This window comes from Scomber japonicus, chromosome 22, assembly GCF_027409825.1.
Source record: "Scomber japonicus isolate fScoJap1 chromosome 22, fScoJap1.pri, whole genome shotgun sequence".
Lineage (NCBI taxonomy): Eukaryota > Metazoa > Chordata > Actinopteri > Scombriformes > Scombridae > Scomber > Scomber japonicus.
The window spans coordinates 5,322,780-5,345,066 of NC_070599.1; the positions used below are offsets into that span (position 1 = coordinate 5,322,780).

At 39.1% G+C, this 22,287-nt stretch overlaps 1 protein-coding gene across 1 annotated transcript in view; it reads right to left on the reverse strand.

The window, feature by feature from the left end:
- Window positions 1-1,480: 1,480 nt before the first annotated feature.
- pde5ab (phosphodiesterase 5A, cGMP-specific, b) overlaps window positions 1,481-22,287 on the reverse strand; it is a 57,142-nt gene continuing 36,335 nt past the window's right edge. The window contains exons 13-23 of the mRNA XM_053343924.1: window positions 21,689-21,748; window positions 19,621-19,767; window positions 16,041-16,166; window positions 15,268-15,362; window positions 15,022-15,109; window positions 11,397-11,497; window positions 8,608-8,685; window positions 8,338-8,401; window positions 2,626-2,700; window positions 1,947-2,030; window positions 1,481-1,710 (exon numbers count right to left, since the gene is read on the reverse strand). Of these exons, the coding sequence (XP_053199899.1) occupies window positions 1,591-1,710; window positions 1,947-2,030; window positions 2,626-2,700; window positions 8,338-8,401; window positions 8,608-8,685; window positions 11,397-11,497; window positions 15,022-15,109; window positions 15,268-15,362; window positions 16,041-16,166; window positions 19,621-19,767; window positions 21,689-21,748 (1,038 nt within the window). The 3' untranslated portion in view covers window positions 1,481-1,590. The remainder of the gene's footprint in view (window positions 1,711-1,946; window positions 2,031-2,625; window positions 2,701-8,337; window positions 8,402-8,607; window positions 8,686-11,396; window positions 11,498-15,021; window positions 15,110-15,267; window positions 15,363-16,040; window positions 16,167-19,620; window positions 19,768-21,688; window positions 21,749-22,287) is intronic.

Below are 22,287 nucleotides of genomic sequence, written 5' to 3' on the forward strand. Positions count from 1 at the left end.
ATGGGTTGTAAAAACAGCCTATTATAGGAGATAGGCATTAATGGGTATAGAGAGATATGGACAAATGAAATCATTTTTTTTCTTTTAATTGTGAATTGGTCCTATTTTATAACAACAAGGCAGTGGAAAAATCTAGACCCATTTTCATTTGAAATTGCAGGCCTAGTCTTTGGCTGTTTTTGGAAGAAGAAAAAAAACAAACAACAATACAGTACATTTCCAAATGTCATCTGAAAGTTGTTCCTACGAAAGGTCCTTCAAAAAAGCAGAGATGGGATTTTTTTTGTAAGTATGAAAACTATATTTCCTATATAAAGAATTGTGTGCTCTTGACAAGAAAATGACCTTACAATATAGAAACTCTAATAAATATATAAAACAAAAATAAATATGCAATAGTTAAGACAATGAGTGAAAAAAATGTTACAAAAGACTCAAACTCTTGTAGTGTGTGTGCTGTGAACGAAGACATATTTAACAAGCTTATCAGATTATTGTGTATAGTATATGGTAAATATCTGTATCTCACTGTAATTGTGTCTAACAATTTAGTGTTCCCCTACAATTCACTACCTGTGAGATAGTGTACGTGAGACTTCAAGACAAAAGCCACTCTGTGCAAAAATAAAAATGGCTATGGTAATAAATATAGCTTAGTGCTGACTGACTCTGTTATTGTCTGGTAAGTGACAGCTATGAAAGAATGGTGACGGTGAGAAGACAAGTCTCACAAAGTTTGGTGAAATGAGCATGACCTCTGAAATGACGATCAAATTCATCATTCTTACCTGAAAGTTAGCTAACGGTTAAATTAAGCTAACATTAAAATTTTGTTACTACAACTTGGATATTATTTGTTTTGGCCATCATTTCTATCTGTTATGATAACATTGTATTCAGTAAGTATTTTCTGAGATCTGCTTTTCCAAATTACTTTTATTTGAAAAGGAATCATAAGTTAGCGCAGAAATGAGTGCTCCATATATGCACACAACTACAGTGCATGAAAGTTGGAAGACATCGACTACAAACTGTAATGGATGTTAGAGGTAATAATTTTAGATTTTTTTTTCCGCCTTTGTTTATTCTTCAAAGTAAACCTAAACTGGACATCCTGTAGCGAGGTAAGGCAATACTTCACGTTAACTAAAAACGTCATACCATTCAACAGTCTGCTAACAGGTTAGTAAACTCATACGACATGTTTTTTGTGATGTTGTATTTCCCAGATCTCAGCAGTTAAGTTGGAAAGTACAATCTTATTATTACCAATATCAAGGATGGCCAAAACAATGAAAATAAGACCCAAGCTATATTAAACTGAACTACTCTGCATGAGCAGCTGAAACTGCTCTGAGGTTGATAAAGCCAAAGGCTAGTATATCACTGTCAAACTAAATCTAGTGGTGTTTCACCACATAATCTTTTCCACGTAGGTTAATCATTTTTACGCACACTTTCTGTGCATAAAAGCCTGTCATTTGTCATTTTATATATCATGCTAATTTCATGAAACTCTGTCAGACCAGGCAGGACAGGGAGAGCCCTGGAAATGTGTGTTGGTTGAAAGCCAAGTAGTTGGCAATGGGATCACACTAAGCCGTTGACCAGGCCTTTCTCACACTCCTCAGCCAAACACTTCCAATGCTGCCGGTTTTTCTGACATCCTTCCAACAACGGGGAACAGTACTCCGACATGCCAGCCAAGGTCTGTGACAGCAACAAAGACATTTTACTTAAAAAGACAAAACAGACTTTTTAAATACTGCAGTTTTTGAATACATGTTTTTGACATTTAACAACCTGCTTCACATTTACACCCATATCTTAATGTGAGATGGACTATCTGCACTTTTTCAGCAAGTGGGAAATCATAGGATGAATATCTATCATTGCCTTTTGCACTAAGTAACAGTGGTGACTGTGGATTAACTAGGCTGAATTACCTCGTATAACTGAATGCAGATGGCATCAATGAAGGACACCTGCATACTTGGGATCTTATCTCTCTTCTCACGATTCATCAGGTCCTGTAGGTACAGTTGAAGACATTACATTTGGTTTATTAATAAAGTTCTCCTATACTACAAATGAGATAAAACGCAGAATGAATCAGGTTTGAGTTTGCTTCCAAATAGCAACATTTTCTGCTTTCATTATTTCATTTGACAGTATATGAAGCTCTTTTGGTAGACTATTTCTATCGAGTCATAACTTCTGGAAACAACATTTTGAATAGTTTGAACAGTTGGCATGAAACGCCCACCTCATCTCAAGGGATTTCATGACCATGACATGAAACCAAATTCGAGGCATATCCTTGAGCAATAACAATAATTTAAAAACTGATGATATAGTTTTAGAAACAATAAGCAAAAATAGTCTTCTGGTGCTACTCACCAGTCGGATATAAAAATTATCTTGGTTGATACATATCTAACAATTAATTTGGACAATTGCAATTGCCAGAGAACACAGCAGCATACATTTGAGTATCACCAGTAAAGCACATTAAGAAATAAGTTATAAAGGACCCAAAATGGTTCCCTGGGGCACACCATATCTTAAATGACACTTTTCCAGCTTAAAGTGCCACAAAATCCCCTGTGATATACAAGCACTTACACTGGGCTCAATGTTCAGCTCTCTCCTCTCTTTATCCCCTTGTTCAAAGAACTCAGTGGCCACCAGCTCCGCAATCTGGATCAGAGAGAAGAATCTGATGAGTCCAGTCAACTGTATTTACACAATACAGCATCTAAAACACAAAAGCAGATGTGTTAATTGAAAGATTTAACAAGGTTTCAGTTCAAGACCAAGAATATATCAAGGACTAAATGAAAAATAGCAATAGCCCTGTCACAGGCATAAAGAGGTTTTTACATCAGTTCTGTTACTTGAAAAGACTTTTAGAACATTATTACACAATTAGTTTAGGCCAGGGGTATTCAATTAAAACTGAATGAGGTCCAATTATTAAAATTACCTCTCAGCAAAGGTCCAACCCTTATTAAGTCTAAATTGCCTCTTAAATATAGCCCACCCCTACACCCATTGAATAAAATCAACAACATACATTTCCATATAGTTTCAACAATATTTATTGTCAATTCTCAAAGTAGGATATTTTTAACATACACACTGAACCTGTATTGTAAACAAATAGCTATCTTTACCATAAAGTAGTCCCAGCCTAATGACCTTAAGGCCTACATTTCAAGTAAAGACAACCTGATAGAAACTCCAGAATAAAATAAATAGAAAGTGCCTCTTTTAGAAAAAGTTCAAACAAACCCATTTCTCTTGATTTTTTCTTTCACATTTTTTTCTACTTCCTTTCTTAGTGAGAGTAATGGGCCCTGTCAGTAGTTTGAATCTGTGCTTGAAATGAGTTAGTGCTGTTCTCCTACACATGCTGGTGGTGATTGGTGAACCTGGAATGGTACTTGTTTTTGATAATGTTCCTAGTGAAGAAAGCTGACTCATAGCCGTAAGACGATCCAAACATGGTCAAGATGTGCAGTGCTACTTTGGGTAGACCAGGGAAAACAGTCTCAGACAGTCAAAAATTCAGTCAGTCAACATTTGCTTGCTGATCAGAGAGCTCATGCTGTACAGATCCAGGATGTGTCCACTTGAAGGCCTGTGTCACTTGCTTTGAAAACCTGACTTCTGATGAGAAAAGGATTCTGATTTAGCAGGAGGAGATGCTGTCCAAAGCTGAAGCTGTCAAACTTTACTGAAGTTTCCATCAGCTTGTGAAGGGTTTGTGAAGTCAGCATTGGGAGAAAAATATTTCTCACCCTGTACTTTTGGCAAATGTGCACACTCTCCTTGAAGATGTTCTTTGAAAATGTCAAGCTCCCTCTGGAAGGAGCGGACAGCTGTCATCAATCAAAATCAGAATTGTTCTGGCCCTGAAGGTTTGAAATGAGCTTCTTAAAATGTGATTTGATGTCACCAAAAAAAGCAACCATATCCATTTTGAGCTCATCTTGCAAAAAAGTGAAAACTTTCTTACTCTTGAGCTGATCTAAGAAAAAAGAAGATTTCTTCTCAAATGAACCAGAAACGTCCCAGTGCAGTAGTGCGTCATTGGCATACAGATGCAAGATGGGATGACGATGCTCTAAGGAAGTTGATGAGTTTCATCACAGTGTTCATTACTTCAGTAAAGTCTTTTGGCAGAATGGCACACAGAACGATATTGGGAATATGAGGTCAGGGTTGTCTTCTTTTATCCGTACCCCCCTCCTCACACATCTCTTCCTACCATGGCTGAGGTGCCATCTGTGGTGACTGATACCACCTGTTTTCAGATCTGTCCACCTGTTTCCCAGTCTCCTTTACAGATGTTCTCTCCTCTTATATGTGTCTCAAGAAGTGTCACACCCAGCAGGTCTGCTTTTAGAATCTTCTAATATTTCTGATCTTGCTGTTGAAGCGGACATTGGAATTTGTTTGATTTTTTTCTTGTTTACTATGGCTGGGTATCATTAAAAAAATTATGATACCAGTACCAATCCAAGTACCCTTAAAGTGATACTGATAGCAATTGAATAATCAATTGTGGCTCAGGAGGTAGAGCGGTGGTCCTCCAATTGGAAGATTGGCGGATCGATTCCCGGCTCTTCCACTTGTCGATGTGTCCTTGGGCAAGACACTTAACCCCAAATTGCTCCTGTTGCTGCACCAATGGTGTATGAATGAGAATGAAGGGTAGCCGGGTAGCAGGTAGCCCCTGCCATCAGTGTATAAATGGGTGAATGAGATGTGATGTAAAGCGCTTTGAGTGGTTGTAAAGACTAGAAAGGCGCTATATAAGTACAGTCCATTTTACCATTTACATCAATCGAAACCCATTACACATTTTGTGCACTTGCTTTCATCCGGGCTAACAGGCGTGTAGTGTAGACACACTTTAAAGTGTAAAGGTGGCATCTTGACTGCTGAACTGTTAAGCGCGCTAACTCAAATTCACTGTGACTTCACCACCACAGATGGGTTGTAGCTGCTGTGGCAGCCAATCATATGTCACATTAAATCAAAGAACGCTTGTGTTGATTGGCAGTGAGTAAGTCCATACAAATAGCTCTGGGTGCAAAAAGGACCGATTGCAGGTATCATTTGACGGGAGAGGTTTTGATGCTACTTGGTATCAATTTATTTTGCTCGATACCTTAAAAGTATTGAGTACTGACACCCAGCCCTATTGTTTACCCTCAAGTAACGTCTCAGCAATGGCATTCAAACATCACAACTGTCCCATCACTAAATGTTTTCTTATCTTGCCGAAAAATCCATGCTACCTTTACAGAACAGCCATTTGCATGATGCTGTGTACATTTATGTGTGATGAGTCAGGTAGATCTGCCATACTGAACTTTCAGTTTGGTTATTCAGCTCAGGCTTCAGTGGACACGTTTTCTCAAAAGATTTGTGCTTTGTCTCATAGTGGCCCTTCACTAAATGTTAGTGGAATCATTTTAATGAACATCCTTCTAGGCAGATTTTGGGAAAAGGGCTGGGCTCCCTATTATGGGGCTGATGACATGCTTCTGCCACTGCCAGAATCAACAGTGTCAAACAGTGTCAAATCAACTGAGAATATGTATGAGGGTAGTGTAGAAGAACATGTGACAGTTGACCGACAGTGACCGAAGAAAGGGGAAGGAAGGAAATAAGCAAATCTTTATATAAAGACACCAGTAAAGAACTAAAGAAAATTGGGTAAGAGAGAAGTAGGACGAAAAAGGGAGATGTCTGCCAAAAGAGTGGTAGTCACACTAAGTTAATGGTCTCCGTCTGTGTACAGAGAAGTAAATGAGATCTGACTGCAGCCTCGGGCTCCAATCAGTATCACTATGTGTGTGTGTGTGTGTTGAAGCCATGTGTAGCGCACTGATTGAGACTGTAATCAAGGCTCAGTACTGTAGAGCGGCAGGGAGACTCAGCCAGCCAGAGAGCTCATTACAGCTGACTAAAACCAACACTAGGCATGAGGCAAATGTTAACTGGTGAGGCTGAATAACTTTGTCTTTATTTACTTACCCTCACGTCAGTCAGAACACCAACGTTTTGAAAGCCTGCATAGCAGACCAAGTTAGCTAACGCAGCTCCATGTCAAAATAACTGCAACTGTGGTCAGTGGTTCATTAGTTGTCCAACAACAGCAAGTAAGACCCACTACTGGATTTATGAAAGTATTTCAAACTGTTGATTTTGGAGGATGCAAAGGTGCACAGGCTTGCTCCATATGTTCATGATCAGTATGGTCAATCAAGTGAAACTGTTTGGGGCATTGGTCGTTTAAGGCCAAGACCAAGGAGAAGCTGAGAGTCTTGAGATTGAGATAAGAAAAACCAGAATTTAAAAAACACCATTCAAACACGTTGTTGAATTCTTCATTTTCTTCTGGTTCATAAAAAAGTGATTACGAATGTCTTTTTTCCATAAATAAATAAAAAACACTCTGTTCACTCTCTGACAGCTTCATTAAGGATTAATCAAACATTTATTAATGACTGATAGGGAATTTATGATGTAGACTAATTATGAGTCAGAGTATGAACACTGTGTAAGAGTTACATCGCAGCTCTAAAATGCTCTAATATTTTAACCAGTTAGTCGCTAACTTTGTCTGTTTGATGCCTTGTAGATTGAGCTTGTCTTTTTTGCTATAAACAACTGGAAATGATGTTGATGAGAGCCGTGAGACTCAATTACAACTATGAAGTTAGTACTCGAGAAACCACAACAACAAGCTGAGAGATGTTAAAATATTCTAATATTGAGAGGAACTGCAGATCCGAGTTTGTCATTTTGTTCAGGTTTGTCACTTCAAGTTCCACAATTCATGTTACACATAATTAGTTGAGTTAACAGAAAAATATTGATTAGTGCAGCCTTAACCACAAATGGTTGTTTAATCTGCTCTGCGCTAATGTATTAGCATTATAAATATCTACCGACGGTGTAATATTGGTGGCAAACCTTTTCTTTTTATCTTGGTAAAGTAACTAATGAGCCAAACTCCAAAAGAGTCACAAACCAGAAAATAAAGTTGAGCTCAGATGTGAAAGAAAAATCTTGCAAAAGTCAAAAAATGACTTCTTTGCAGGGGGAAAAGAGGAAATAATGTTCCAGTCCTGGCAGATGAGAGGCACAATTTAATAATGAGATCTAGATGAGGTGCTAGCATATGCATGTAAGTGAGAGAGTACATATTTGCATTTGTGTGTGTGTGTGTGTTTACTGCTCTGCATGTTTTTAGAGGTGTTATCTAAGGACAGGGGCACAGCTGTTTTTATTAATGAGCACTCACTTGTCAACACACATACACACACACACACACACACACACACACACACACCACACATACAGATTGTGTGCCTGTCTGATCCGCTCTCTACTGTGCCTGCGGTCTCTAACGAGGTGCAGACTAACGAAGGTCACCGGGGAGATGAAACAACGGGGACACAGCTTTAAGATGGGTTAGGACAACGATGAAACAAATATGTGTTTGTGTGTGTGAGTGTGCGGGAGGGAGGGAACGAGTAAACAAGTTAGAACTCACACATGAAACACGTCATGAACTTCTCTTTAAAATCCATGTTGCATTTAAGACCACACCCTGGTCAGTGATGTCTCAGCAAGTGTTTCTCATTAGTTTCTAAAGACAAAACACCTGGTGTGACATCACTGATTGGGTTGTTGTCCAAAGTGAAACATATTAAAGCATTGTGGCCCACAGTGAGCAAATCAGCAGCAGTTTTCAGTCCTCTGTCATTAAGTAGAGATTTAGTTTTAGCTGCCATTTAAGCTGCACTAATGCATATTTTTTGCCTTGCTAATGGCATTACTCTGGGGGATTGTAAGGTCCATTACTTTGATCCAGACTGAAATATCTCTAAAACTACTACTATATGCTGGTTATGGTATAAATAACCATGACCTGTCAAAATGTTCTTAAAATGACGATAATATTGTTTATCGTGATTATTTCTGAGACACCATATCGTCCAACAAAAGCAGTTATCTTGACAGGCCTATCTGCTGCTTGCTGCTACAAAATGGCCCTAAACAAATAGCTAATAGCTTCTTTTGTTTTTTAAACTTTTTTTCTGTCTGTGGGTGTCAAATGACTGACAGTAAGCAATTTGTTATGTGCCAGTGATGTGACAACAATTAACCCAGGCACAATGATAGAAAAACAAAAGCAGAAAAGCTTAAAATATACATTGACTGATTTATGATTGAATATGGCTTATAACTTACTTGAGAAAACAGAGGGAAGGACAGAGAAAGGAAATGTCAGACAAATGAGATTGTTTTTACCCTTTTTTGGACCGGCCAGGGCTTGGTGATGGCAGAGATGTCGCATGCAGTCATCAGCATTGACCTGCAGGGGGAGACACATTAACACACGTTGGTCAACAGTAACTCCTAACAGCATCTGGCTACATCCAACTGCTCTGAATTAATAATGCTGAAAGTCAAAAACAAAATTTTAAATAAGCGCATCACTCAAAATGTTGAAATATTCATTTTAAAATCAAAGCATGAGTCTCACAGTTGATGTGCTTGTAGTGTTAGATTTTCACTCACCTCAGTAAGTCTCGGTGATGTTCATCCTCCCAGACAAACTGGCTGTTCTTGGTGAGCTCAAAGAACTCCCCGCGCCTCCTGACAACACACACACACACACACACACACACACACACACACACACACACACACACACACACACACACAATGACACAGCATATAAATTATCCTCATACATATAAGCTACTTACCTCCTCTACCACCCACTGTCTAGACAGAATGAGGGATGATAAAAGCTGGAATATAACAGAGACCGATGAATGAAAAGTAAAAAAAATAAAATAAAAAAAGAGTAAAAGGATTATTTCTGTCTGATCATCAGACTAATTTAAAATCTCTTCACACAATTTGGCTATTAGTGAAATTATGTTTTTTTCCCCCTGAAACCAAAAATGACCCCACTAACAGTGTGTATAAATAGTAACATAGTGTATTGTGAATATAATTGTATTGGTGTAAGGTTACATACAATGAAGAAACATATTAAATCATGTTGGAGGCAGGCTGGAGAAACAGCCATTAAATCTCTAGAGTTGTTGTACAAACACATGTTGAAGCTGCCCTAACCAATGTTTTTTTCCCATTATTAATGGATCAAGTAACTAAAAGTAATGTGAATGGTGCCACCCATAGTGAGAATTATCACCACCGGTCAACCTTTTAGCCTCTTTCAGCTCATTGTTTTGGTATTCCAGCCTACAAACTGCCATGTGGTATTCTTCTGTCAACCAGTCAAGTTGCAGTTCTATGTCTGTTGAGACTCATATAATATTTATAGTGAAAACTTTGGAGGAATTCAGGTATTCAGTGTATTTTCCTTGTATGTGTTCACATGTTTGGCCAATGAATCTGATTCTGTTCTAGAAAGCTGTAGCAGTAGACCAGTGGTCCCGAACCCTGCTCCTGGAGAGCTACTGCCTTACATGTTTTAGGTTTCTCTCCACTCTAACATTCCTGATTCTAATAATGAACTCATTATCAAGGAGCTGAAGCTTGTCAACAGACTTGATAATGAGTTCATTATTAGAATCAGGTGTGTTAGATATACCTAAAACAAGCAGGACAGTAGCTCTCCAGGAGCAAGGTTGGAGACCACTACAGTAAACGATGCTTCAGATGCTACAATCATCACAGTTTCAATGTAGACACCCAAGATTAGTGCCACCAATTCAGTATCTGAACAAATATATACTATGGTCACAATCTCCCCTTCTGCTTTATGGGCAAAGTCATAATTTTATCCTATTAGACATTTGTGTAAAGCTGTTTCATAATTAGCGTATTAATTCTTGAGTTACGGGCAAAAACGTGTTTTGTGAGGTTACAGTCATTGACTTGTGACAAGAAAATCTAATCAGTTCATCTTTGAGTCCAAGTGGACATTTGGGCCAAATTTGACGAAATTCCTCTAGGTGTTCCTGAGATATTGTTCACAAGACCGGGATGTACAGACTGACAACCCGAAACATTTTATATTCCAATTTGTGTCTTGTATGTAAAATTTGAATGACTTGTAATGTGCCTTGACTATCTTACTAGTGTTAAATCACACTGTAATGGGCAATCAATTCTAAAGCCACAACTTAGTGGGGAACTCTACCTGACAACACAGAGGTCCAGTTCAATCAGTAGCTTTAAAGCCAATTAAAAACTTTGGCTAAAAGCTACCCAGCACTATAGTTCAGCAATGTGCTGGTTTTGGTTTCATACACACATTCTTTTAACCATCATGTGCCTAACATGCACTTCTCGATGATTTGTAGATGATGTGCAGTAAGTAAAAGATGTCTAATATGACATTTTCAGTAACGACTAATCTAACGTGTTACTATTTCCAAACCAGTAGTCAGATTAAAGTTTCTTAAATCCAAGTCACTGTGCGTTACTATTTTTTGTCATTTTCCTTAGTAAAAAGATATTATTTGATTTCTTCTTGCGGCTCGGAGAGTGATGTCGCGTTTTCAGCATGAGGACAACTCACGTGTGTGACACAAACGTAAATAACAATGGAGGGGGGAGAGAGAAGCGCGTGTTCGACTTGGAAATACAGTCATTATTTAGAGTTTGTGTCCTGTGCTGGAGACAAAGTATTATCTAGCTTCAAAAACACAACTTCAAATTTGAAGAAACATTTGGACAGTCAAACTCACGGAGAAAGTCCCACCAGGTGGTGCGAAGGAGAGAGCTGTGACTAATGCAGGAGGTCCCTCACCCCAAACAACAAAAGCTGGACTTCAGTGCAAAACCGGTAAGTGGAGGAGAGTTAAAGAAGTTGGTCGGGCAGTATGTTGTAGAGGAAATGCTGCCCTTAAACACAGTTTACTCGCCCTTGTTTCGTGCCATAATAATAATAATAATAATAATAATAATAATAATAATAATAAACAAGATCCCCACTACTATCAATGCCGGGCTGCCTCACAGAACATCTTTTTCTTCTTACCTGGAGATGGAGTAACTAATAAAGTAACTTGTAATCTAACTTAGTTACTTTTAAAATCAATTAATCAGTAAAGTAACTAAGTTACTTTCCAAAGGAGTAATCAGTAGTCATTAATCAGATTAGTTTTTCAAGGTAACTGTGGCAACACTGATGATGTGTTTCTTTACTGTTGTGGTCCATATGGTGAATTCAAGTGCTTTGAACTCAGTCACCCGAGTCAAAGCACTCCACCATTCTCTTCCTTCGCTCCTTCACCAAATTGACTTTCGCTCCTTCAGTAAGTCCCCTCTCCTTCTAGACCACTCCAGTCAGATATTTCCATCTGGGCCTGACGTTTGGTACCTACTTCATGTACAGGGCCAGGTCAGTGGCCAGAATAGCCCTCTCGATCATCTTCAGAGTTGTCTTGTACTCGTCCAGGGAGAGACCGCTCAGGATCTGGTTTCCCTGTAGAGAGAGACAGAAAGAGAGGGAGAGCACTGTATGTTATTTTCATAATTTACATGAAAGTTTGGCAGTGTGTGTGTATGTGCAGACTGCAGGGAGAGACAGCAACCCTCTAAGGAATAGAGATACTAATGTTGACCACAGTTTGCAATATGATAGACCACCAGGGGGTTGCCATGACAACACTAGCCTGCAAAAGCACATACACACACAAATAAATTAAACAAGACTGCATGTCTTAAGTGTTTATATGCATATGTGTTGACATATTATTCCATGTGCCTTCCATTTCAAGTGCTTTTTAGAGTGTGTGCCTGCATTAAGGCTTATCAGCCTCCATGTGAAAAGGTTTTTTTCTAAAGGGGATGTGTGTGTGTGTATGTGTGTGTGTGTGTGTGTGTGTGTGTGTGTGTGTGTGTATACATGTGTGTGTGTGTGTGCGTGCTCACATGTATGTGAACGTGTCTAAATGTGGCCAGCAGCAGTGGGGGCAAGTGGTGCTGTGGAGTTGGGAGTGTATTTAGAGTTTGTTTTGAGGCCATAAAGATCAGAGAAGGCTGTAAGTCACTGTATTTTATTGGGCCATCACAGTGTTCTGTGGTTGGCTGGCAGCTGGAAAATGAGCACAACGAGCATAATAAATAAGACAGAAAGATCCAGGATCTTGCTGCAAGCAGTCATGTTATCGAGCCAGTGTTTTCATATGGAGAGAGCACTGACCGTGTTAGGTTAAAGTGAGTTTGAGGATGACCTTTCAGTCAAATTACAGTTTTAGGTGACGTATACATCACTGATAACACAGGTTGTGTAGAAGTTTGCACCATCAACAAGTGTCGTACCAGACACATACAAATATGATCATACATCCAGTGAAGTTAACTGTCAATGCTTTGTCATAAAAACTGCAAAAAAACATATTCCTCGCTAACATATTTTAAAATTTTATATAACTCTAACAACATTAGTACATGTAAATACAATACAATGTTCTAATGTCTTGTTTACATAGTTTACAAATAAATATTGTGTTGCAGTTTCAGTACAATATGATGATGATGATGATGATGATAAAAGAAAAGTGTTGTTAGCAACTTTCACCACAAGAGGGAGCATAACGTTAGCAAAGTGCTTGTGTCTAGAGTGTATGACGGGTAACACAAATCGTAGCGTAGTACTGAGACAAAAGGCTGGATAAAAAATGTGTTAACAAGAATGTGCTCTTATTTTTTGCAAGCAAAATGTGTGTAATTAATGTACATTTGTGTCACTAATGTTCGTAAAGTAAATGTCCTAAGAGGAGTTGTTGTTAGCCAAGTTAGCATAGCAGGCGAGCTAACTTTTTCTGTATGTTTTTTCACCCTCAAATCTTTGTTCTAGCACCACAAGCAGTTCATTTTTTCACTAGTTAAGTTTTTGCCCAAATCTTTCGCAAATTTTTACAGAAATTTAAAAAAACAATCGAATTAATGTGCGTTTCCATCCACTGTTTTGCTAATAATAACAGCTAAATGCATCAGTGGGAGTGAGTAAAGAGAGCTTGGGGACGTTTATGTACAGACTATATGTACATCATCATTTCTATGTTAAATCTGCTTCCATTGTATTTTGTTTTGAGCGATATATCAACTTTCCCAATCCAAGCATAAAATCTTTTTATGCAATATTTAAAAATTTTTTTCCTGAATTTCCATTCATGTTTTTTATCATGCTGTGATATGTCAACATCTGCTTGATTGATTGGCATAACATTTGGTTTGTAATAACTGTAATCTCCTGACTTTTCCTCTAGCATCATCATGTTAATGACCACATACCTACAAAGCTAATGGCATTCTCATCAGCCTGAGCTGTACTTTGCATTTAGCACTGATTAGCAAATATTAGCTTGCTAACAGGCTAAATCAACATGCTGATATTTAGCTAAAGTTGAGCATCACAGAGCTGTTAGCATAGTTATTAAATATGGGCAGGCTATCATGCTATTAGTTTCTATAACATTTTTGTATGACATAAACCACAATTATTAGATTATGAGTTTCTACAGTGAATTTTTTGGCAGTTGCAAAAAACTCTCTAAACTGGAGTCTGGAACATGAATGAGATAACGTGGACATCTAGAAGTTGCTGTGGTGAGACCTCAGCAGAGACCTACTGTACAAAGTGCAAGCCAACACAGAGCTTTATAAACTATAAAGATTTAAAATCATTTCTGAGACTGGCAGGAAGCCATGTGGGGACACCAGGAGAGGAGTGAGACGGAGCCTCTCGCTGTCGCCTGCCAAGCGCTGCTGCATACTGAATCAGCCACAGCTGCGAAAGGGCAACTAATGTCATGTTTTGCATAACTGTGACAAGGATAAAATCCCACTGTGAAGAGATGATTTGCCTGATGTTTTTGTTCCCTCTGTCTACTTGTTAATATACTCATTTCCATGATGATAGTGACAGCTCTTCTTTTGTTACAATCACATGTAACTGAAAGTGCAGACAGCTGTGGCATCAGCTGAGTGTAATAACTGTTTGCTCCAATTTGAGTCTTAATCACGGAATGATATCATAAATGTTCTTTATAAATACAATTAAGTAAAATAGGCTGAACAGGTTTTGTTGTCAATACTATGAGCGGCCCCTTGCACATTACAGAGTCCTCTGATTTAGTGTTAATATTAGAAATGCTGATTGAAACAGATGGAGATTACACCATCCACATCTCTGATTTGTTCTGGTCTGGTGTTGTGCTCTGTTTTCAAACGGATAAATCACTGAATGGTTAGGGTCTGTATGAAAATTATTAGTAGTGGAGAGGGGGTCACAAAAGAAGGTATTGTAATTTTTGTTTTGGGGGAGAGCATTGGAGGATGTTTTTTTTCTTGTCCTATATTTACAGCCTTCTGCTATATAGTAATTCCATTAATGATCAAAAAGCCAACTTTCACTTTATTAATGTATACATTGGTGGTACACATTAGAAGTTCCCCTAAAGGATAAGGCTGATGATCTTCTATATTTTTCCTGTAGTCAATAAATCTCATGTGCAGAGCCAAACCAACAATAAGTATCTGTGCCGTAGACCTCAGTCGTCAAAAAAACTGTTACTGTAGTTTGTTTAAAAATGGCTCCAAATAATAATAGCGATCCCATTTTCAGTCTCCAGAGAGTAGTTCCTTAGACAGCAGATGCCACTGAGCATGTGTGGCAACTGTTACATTTACAGAGCTTTGTGAGCTTGTTATGCTCTTCTTGACTTTGCCCACATTGCCAATTTCTCAGAGAACTTCCTTATAAAGGCCAGTTTAACACTGATGTATTATTTATGAAGCTCATATGAATTGTGGCTCAAGAAATTCACCTGTATACATATCAGTGCTTCTCATCAACAGAAGAACATGCAGCACTGATGTTCCCTCCAGTTTGACCAATCCCTGATGAAGGATAGTTCAAAAGCTTCAAATATGTATGTGTGTCTGTGTCTGTGTGTGTGTGTGTGTGTGTGTGTGTGTGTGTGTGTGTGTGTATACACCTACAGGGCTGTTGAGGATCATGAGGCACTGGTCAAAGTGGTGATGCTCCATCGTTGAGTGGCAGTAGAGCTGGGCCAGTGGGTGGTCGCTCCTGGACAACACACACACACACACACACACACACACACACACACACACACACACACACAGGAAATAAGAAACCAACAGAGTGGAAGCAGTGTGCTCCCACACATGCATATACAGTACAATCACACATACGCTTCAGTGACTCATCCTCTCCTGCTGTACCTCTGTATGTAGGAGTTGTTGACTCCTCTGTGGTCCAGGTCATGGCTGAGAGTTGCAATCATCAGAGCCAAGACCTCCAGATCGCTCAGATTATTCTGTCAGGAGATGGATGGATGGATTATGAAAAGGGACGAACAATAGGAGGAAAGAAAAAAAAGAACATCCACATAATGGCTGCTGCTGTTGTAACTCAGCACACATTGCTGGCAGTGTGGGTGCTCGACTCGCAGACTGGAGTGGACAGCAATGACGTTACTGCATAGGACACAACAGCTTTTATACCACAGCAAAGCTCCAGCATGGTTGCTTCTGATAACTCCAGACTTGTATCCGTGACAGTCTTCATATCAGGAAAACCACGAGCATCCAGCTTTTTCCAAACAAGGTTACTCTTAGTGGTGTGGGAGATCCATCAAAACATTTTAACCCTTCATTATAGGTCTTGTGTAATTCAGCGCATGAGCTACAAATCATGTGAGTTCAACATTACCGCCAACCATTTTCCAAAATATGCTGTCGGCTTTTAGATTGATGTCCTCCGTCACACGGCTTTATCTATTGTTTATGTCTTTAAAATGATGTTATTGTTGCGTACTAATGCCAATGTAAGCAGTAACTGTGATGAAAAATGTAAAAATCCCTAGATGGTGTCTTTATGAAAATAGCAGACATTTAAGTGTGACCTTTTAAAGAGAGAAACTACTAAAATGTACTGGTATCGTCATTTTTTAAACAATACCCAACCCTACTAAGCACTGATTGGCTGTGCTGACCTGTAAGCGTCCAGACTTGAGGAGGGCGAACATGCACTGGGAGGTGTTGAAGGCGTGTCTCCAGTTGTGATAGGCCACGTTCTTCCTGTAGTTCTTCTTCACGCTCAGAATCCACTGGCATAAACTCTACAAGAAAGGAAAAGTGCAGAAATACATGTAATGATCTAAATGTGTAATATGTCGGTAATATAAGCACAACGCTGTCAAAGCTAGTATTTTTATTTTTTATTATTCTATTTAATAGTATGCTAACATGGTGTATGTCTTTGAAAATGGTTCATATACATATAAAACCAATTTAGGACCACCACAGCAGCAAAATTCAGAAGAGACTCAGCAGCTGAGATTGTCACTACAATGAGAACAGATGGTCCACCTTAAAGGTTGGTCCACCTTAAGTGAGCCTGGCTATGCTAGACTAACCCATTGTTGCTAAATTCAGGGCTAACCCCTTCACTTTAATCAGCAGCTATTATTTACTTATAAATAATCTAAACTGAACACAGATTTTATTGCTATGTTCACAGCTGCTGGCTTCAGAAGAGTTACTCTCTGCTCCGGTCGCTAGCACCAACACGGTCAATCTCTTTCTTGACTAAACACTCCTGTACACACCTCTTCTGTAAACAAAAACGTATTTAAACACAATGGGCAATATCGAGGTCAGCAAAAATTATCAAGGTCATGTCCATGTATTATACGACACGTCAATAATTATTGTGACAGGCATAGTAGGTGGGGGGCCCAACATTAAGGTTTTGCCCCTGGGCCTTCTACAAGGTTAATGTGGCCCTGCTATTGGACCCAGGGTAGGTAATCCAGCCTTGCATTCAGTTACAACACTATTTTTATATATTTCTGCATGTAAAAATATAAACATGGTTTATAAAAATAGTTTTCTTTCAATTTTTCCAAATCAGTCAAACTCATTGTTTTTAGCAGCGTGACACCAACTGTATGACTGAACAGAAAAAAAAAACATTAGGCGTGGGTGGAAAATAACAGCAGCAGAGAGAAAAAAAGCAAATGTGATGAGCAAAGGGACTCGACTGTCAGGATGTTTGCCCTTTGTGAAAGTAAAGACTCCGCACCCTGCAAACAAATCAATTCTCTCTGTGCTTTGTTCGTCTTCCCTGCGCTCCATGTTGATCATAAGAACCTGAAACCATTATTCAGTTAATAAAATTATGGCTCGTTTTCCTCCACAGGGATCATTATACTTTCCTTGTAGATTATAATGAATGACTACATGACATGTGATATGTTAGAATTGTAATTAGATAATAATATGTTGCACAGTTTAAAAACCCAAGCTGTGATGCTCAGGGGTGGTCAGCTCCTGGCGTGAACGTCAGAAAACTGACAGCCAACGCTGCTGGACGGCCCTAATCTCCTCCAATCAAAGCCTCTCTTTATGAGGCCTCTCTCCGCAGGCACTCCGGAGGTCAGCCACCAACACACAAGGATCCCTTCACGTGGAGAGTGCGATGAGGAGGAGGCGTGCCAAACCTGCCAACGACCGGGCGGTGCCGGCGCCGATTAGAGAGAGAGAGAGGGAGCGAGAGAGAGAGAGAGAGCCTTGGGTCTGTCGGGCGGTGGTAATGGAGGCAGAGTGCGCGAAGGGATTTTTGGAGGGGAAGTGTTTTAGGTGAATCGTGATGCTGTGTGCGTGTGTGTGTGTGTGGTCTTTGAGTTAAGGATGCAAGCAAATACACAAATATTAAGTTGTTAAGTGCATTCACTCACACAAATACAATCATGTTCTAATGGCAAGCTGATTGTTTTCTGCAATTAATAAATCAGGAAGCTGCTCTTGTCTTGTTCCATGATGTAATGAGCACAACAAACTAAAGTGTTATCAGTATGTTGTGATGTTTATTGTTCTGACTTTGGTTTCTGTGCTGCAATGATATTCATTATCTTAAAACCTCTTCTGTTGAAACGTATTGGGGATATGTAGGTTTGGAAATGTCCTGCACCCATGTACTGTACTAATCTGTAACTCTGTAGCACTCCTGTTCTGAATGTAGTAGAGCTTTATTTTAAGTAACAGGGTCTCTGTTTGTGACATGAAATGCAGGCAAATGAGACACTAAGTAGTGCCAACCTGACTTAACATTCTCATTGTTTTTCATCAGGACTTCAGGAGGGAGATGGAGGATCAGTCCCGTATGATCTAGACTAGAGGTTAAAGAAGGAGATGGACTGCCTCCAGGAAAACCAGCAAAAGGAAAAAAAAAGAATTAAAATGCTGAGTGAATCATCAAGTGGATGACCGCTGAGCAGAAGAAGATTCTTCACATTGTCGAAGAAAAAGAAAGTGTAATCAGTGACTTGAAGGACAGGCTTGAAATGTCTGAACTTCAAGTAAAAGAGCTCATGAACAAGCTGTTGGCACAAACACCTGCCCTCCTTAAAGAGAGGGAGGAAAATGAAAAACTAAACTTGAGGCACCAGCAGGAGTTGACCTCCAAGGAGAAGATTTGGTGGTAGGTGAAGTTCATGAAAAAAGAGCAGAGGTTAAAGGAAGAGCTCTCTTTGAAGGAGGAGAGCTTTAAATATGAGCTTTTGGAGAAGGAAAAGAGTTTCAGAAAGAAGCTCTCCCAGAAGGAGGAGACTATGAGACTGGAGCTCAATGGAAGAAAGAAGAGAGAGAAACAATACACATTTAAAATGCAGAGCTTGAGCCAAGAAGTGAGTTACAAACAAAAGCTCTATTACAAACAGCGGTAAGAGCATACTCTCTGTGAAGGCACCACCAACACCTGAGGGCAACAGTGGAGTACTTCACAGAAGAGCTCAATATAAAAGAGGACATCATCAGATGGGCCACCGCTGCACTTACAGCTTGGCAGAACAGGAATCTAGAGCTGGAGAGAGAACTGGTGAGCCAAGAAGACATGTGGACCCAGAAAGATGAGGAGTCGACAGAACAGATAAGGGACCTCATCATTAAAAGCATACATTTGCAGGAGCTTATCGTGCAGAAGAAAAAGAAGTTGTTTCTGGAGGCATCGTTACCATAAACCCATCCTTCATTACCCCTTTTCCTCTACACTCCTTCCTTAATCTCCCGAAATCCTCTATCCAAACCCCATCCTTCCTTTACCGCCCACCCTTTCCTCCAGTTATTTCATTTCTCATCATGATGAGGGTTAATAAAAGGACTCATAGTAGACCTGAAGCATATCAAGCAATCTAAGCAGCTGTTTGTAGCTATAAAACAATGTGCTCTGGGCTTTTAAAAGGTTCAGTCTGTCCCTGTAGATACTGCACTTCTCCTTGTAATCTGGTTATTCTCTATGGTTGTGTGCTTTTACATTATTACTTTAAGGTTTCCATCATCAATTCAACTGTTCGAAAGTTTTACTGCAGTAACAGCCAATGGCTATGTCTCTAGTCCCCATCCACTGAAAAATGTGCTTCTTTTTCTTACAGTTGGATGGTTTGGCTTCTCTGTGCAGAATGATGTATGTGCAGAGTCTGACACTAGAAGGATACAACAGAGTAACAAATACATGGACATAGTATAGCAACTGCATATAGTACCACTTTATCAAAATCCCAGGTCAGTTCGTACCGTGTGCTTCATCTGGAAGTTCTGGACCAGGTTGAGGTCCACAAACATACGGACGGTAGCCAATGTGGTTTCAGTGTCCGACAAGTCAAAGTCACTGAAGCTGAAGTCCATCAGACGCAACGACTGGGCTGATGGGATTGTGGCTACCTTTAGACACACACAGAAACACACAGAAACAAACATTAGGAACTGCAGAGAGGCTCATGTAGTGACATACATAAATATTAAAGTGTGTTGTCTGCATTACTTTGTTGGACTAATGATGGTAATTAGTTTTAGATCTTACTTCTTGTTCACTTTTTACATCACAAAACTGACATCAAAGTGCTGCTCCAGTTACAGTAGAAGCTTTAACTACACAATTATGAATGGTCTCTCTTCCCCCGATGTGTCACACATACAGTATGTAGCGGTCTCTCGGGTAGAACGTACCCGAAAAAATCCAGCCTGTGTCCTAGATACCAAATGACACATCCTCTCTCTAACACCCATGGGAGTCCGCTTAATCAGGTTATGCTATTAGTTCAGCCACTTCATTGCAAGAAGAGGAGAACAGAATAGGACCTTTATCACAGGTCATGTAATGTTAAAGGCTGTGACTGGTGTGAAAGAAGGGCTGCAGTGATTTGTTCATATTTGGAGAGCTTGCAATGATTGCCATCAAAAATACTGCTTGTATTCTGATACACAATATAATCATGCTAGGCTTTTGATATTTATTTTAAACATCATTCTACTTTGCAGTTTTTTTTGTAATTCTGGCACTATTCTGTTGTTCTGTTGAGCATGTTGAGCTCATGCTAACGTAATTCCAGATAAACAGACAGGTCATAGGCTTATACAGGTTGTAAACAAACAAATAAATTAGTCAAACTTATTTGGACGAGAAAACATTTAATAATGTCTGTGTTCTTATATCCTCTCTATGGAGGTGTACTTCTACCATGCCAGAAAATGAAACAAAACTTACACATTATCCATCTACTAAGGCTGTATCTATGGTTGAAACATGCTGCAGCAACTTCATCTTACTATGAGGCACACACTGTTTAAGCGCTTCTTAAAAGGAGTCAGAAGCCCACAGTCTGTGCGCTCTTTGGTCTGTGTGTTAGTGCTTGTGGACTATGGTGGTTCCTCCAGCATCAGATCATTGAAAAATGGCACTACGTCTAGAGAGTTGGATTCCAGAGAGTCCGACCCTCTGTATATATTTTAAAATCCTTCTTAGTGTAAGCATACTTATCACAGGATCATCCACTGTGCTCAATAACAGCAGAATCTCACCATCTCTCAACCCAAGCATGAAGTACAACTTATTCCTATCCGTTCTCCACACACAGTTTCCTCATTCAAATGAGTTTCATGTTATAATGTGATGTTACCCTTGTGTGAAACTTATCACGTGATACTGATTTTACAATACACAATACCCTTCCATAGTTCTCTGAAATGTTAAGTTTACTAAACTTTTTTTTAAATTTGTTTCTTGTTTGTTTCATTTTTTATTTTTTTCAACTTTAAAATATATACATTAAAAAAAATGTAATGTATGAAAAAAAACATTTCTAAAGCTTTCTAACCCCATTTACACTAATGCATTTTAGTGTATCCAATCTCAAAAAGGTTACGTCACTTTAAAAGAGATAAAAATCTGATAGTTTGAACTACTTTGAGTGGTGGTACAAACACATGTGATGTGTATACAAAAAATACTTAAACTGCATCTGGAAAGTATTTATAAAACACAAACATTACAAATCAAGATTTATATTACTGGGTTTCATGAAATGTATTGTTCTATAAAGCCATGTTTTGCACCCTTCAGCTGCTGTAAGAAATGCCCCTCAAGCCACATTTACACACATTTAAACATTTACTGTATGCAAGAGCTCATTTGCACTCACTGACAACAGCTGACTAATGGCAATGCTGAGTCCATATCACGTGTCACATCTGCTTGAGTTTGTATGTGTGTGTGTCTTTGGCTGTGTGTTAAATATAACCAATGATAATAACGTGCATGCCAGTGTGATTGTGTGTATTGTTAAATTAATAAATTGTTATTTACCGCTGTTACCTGGAGTTCCCGCGATTCTTCTTCTGCGGCAGAAGCATGATATGACAGGACCTTCAACACACACAAACACACACACACACCCTCAAATTAGATGAAGTATACATACTTTTTAATATCATACTGTATCAGGTTTTTTACTTGTTTGTCAACCCCAGATGTGACTAACCAGTAATTAGCATAATTAACTGTATTCAAGTATTGCAATAATTACTTGACTGGAAGCCACATTAAAGTTATTAGTTCCACCTTTACTTTACCCGCTGACAAAGCAAACTTGAGGACTGTGCTCAAACTGATTAATATTTTTTTTAAATGTGTCGTTTCAATCTTTCAAACATTTATTAAAATCATGACTCAATGTCAAGCTTAAACAGTGTTATTTGTGTTTGTGTATAATGGGTATTGATTTAAGTACCCTATTGGTAGTAAGGGTACTGGTATCGGTACTGGTATCATCTTATTTTTAACGATATACGGCCCTAGGCATGACAGAATCTGGTCCATCTGCCATAAAGAGCACAGCACACAGCCACTTCCCTGAGCTTTCCTATGGAGCCATCTGGAACTGTCTCCACACAGTGGATGACACA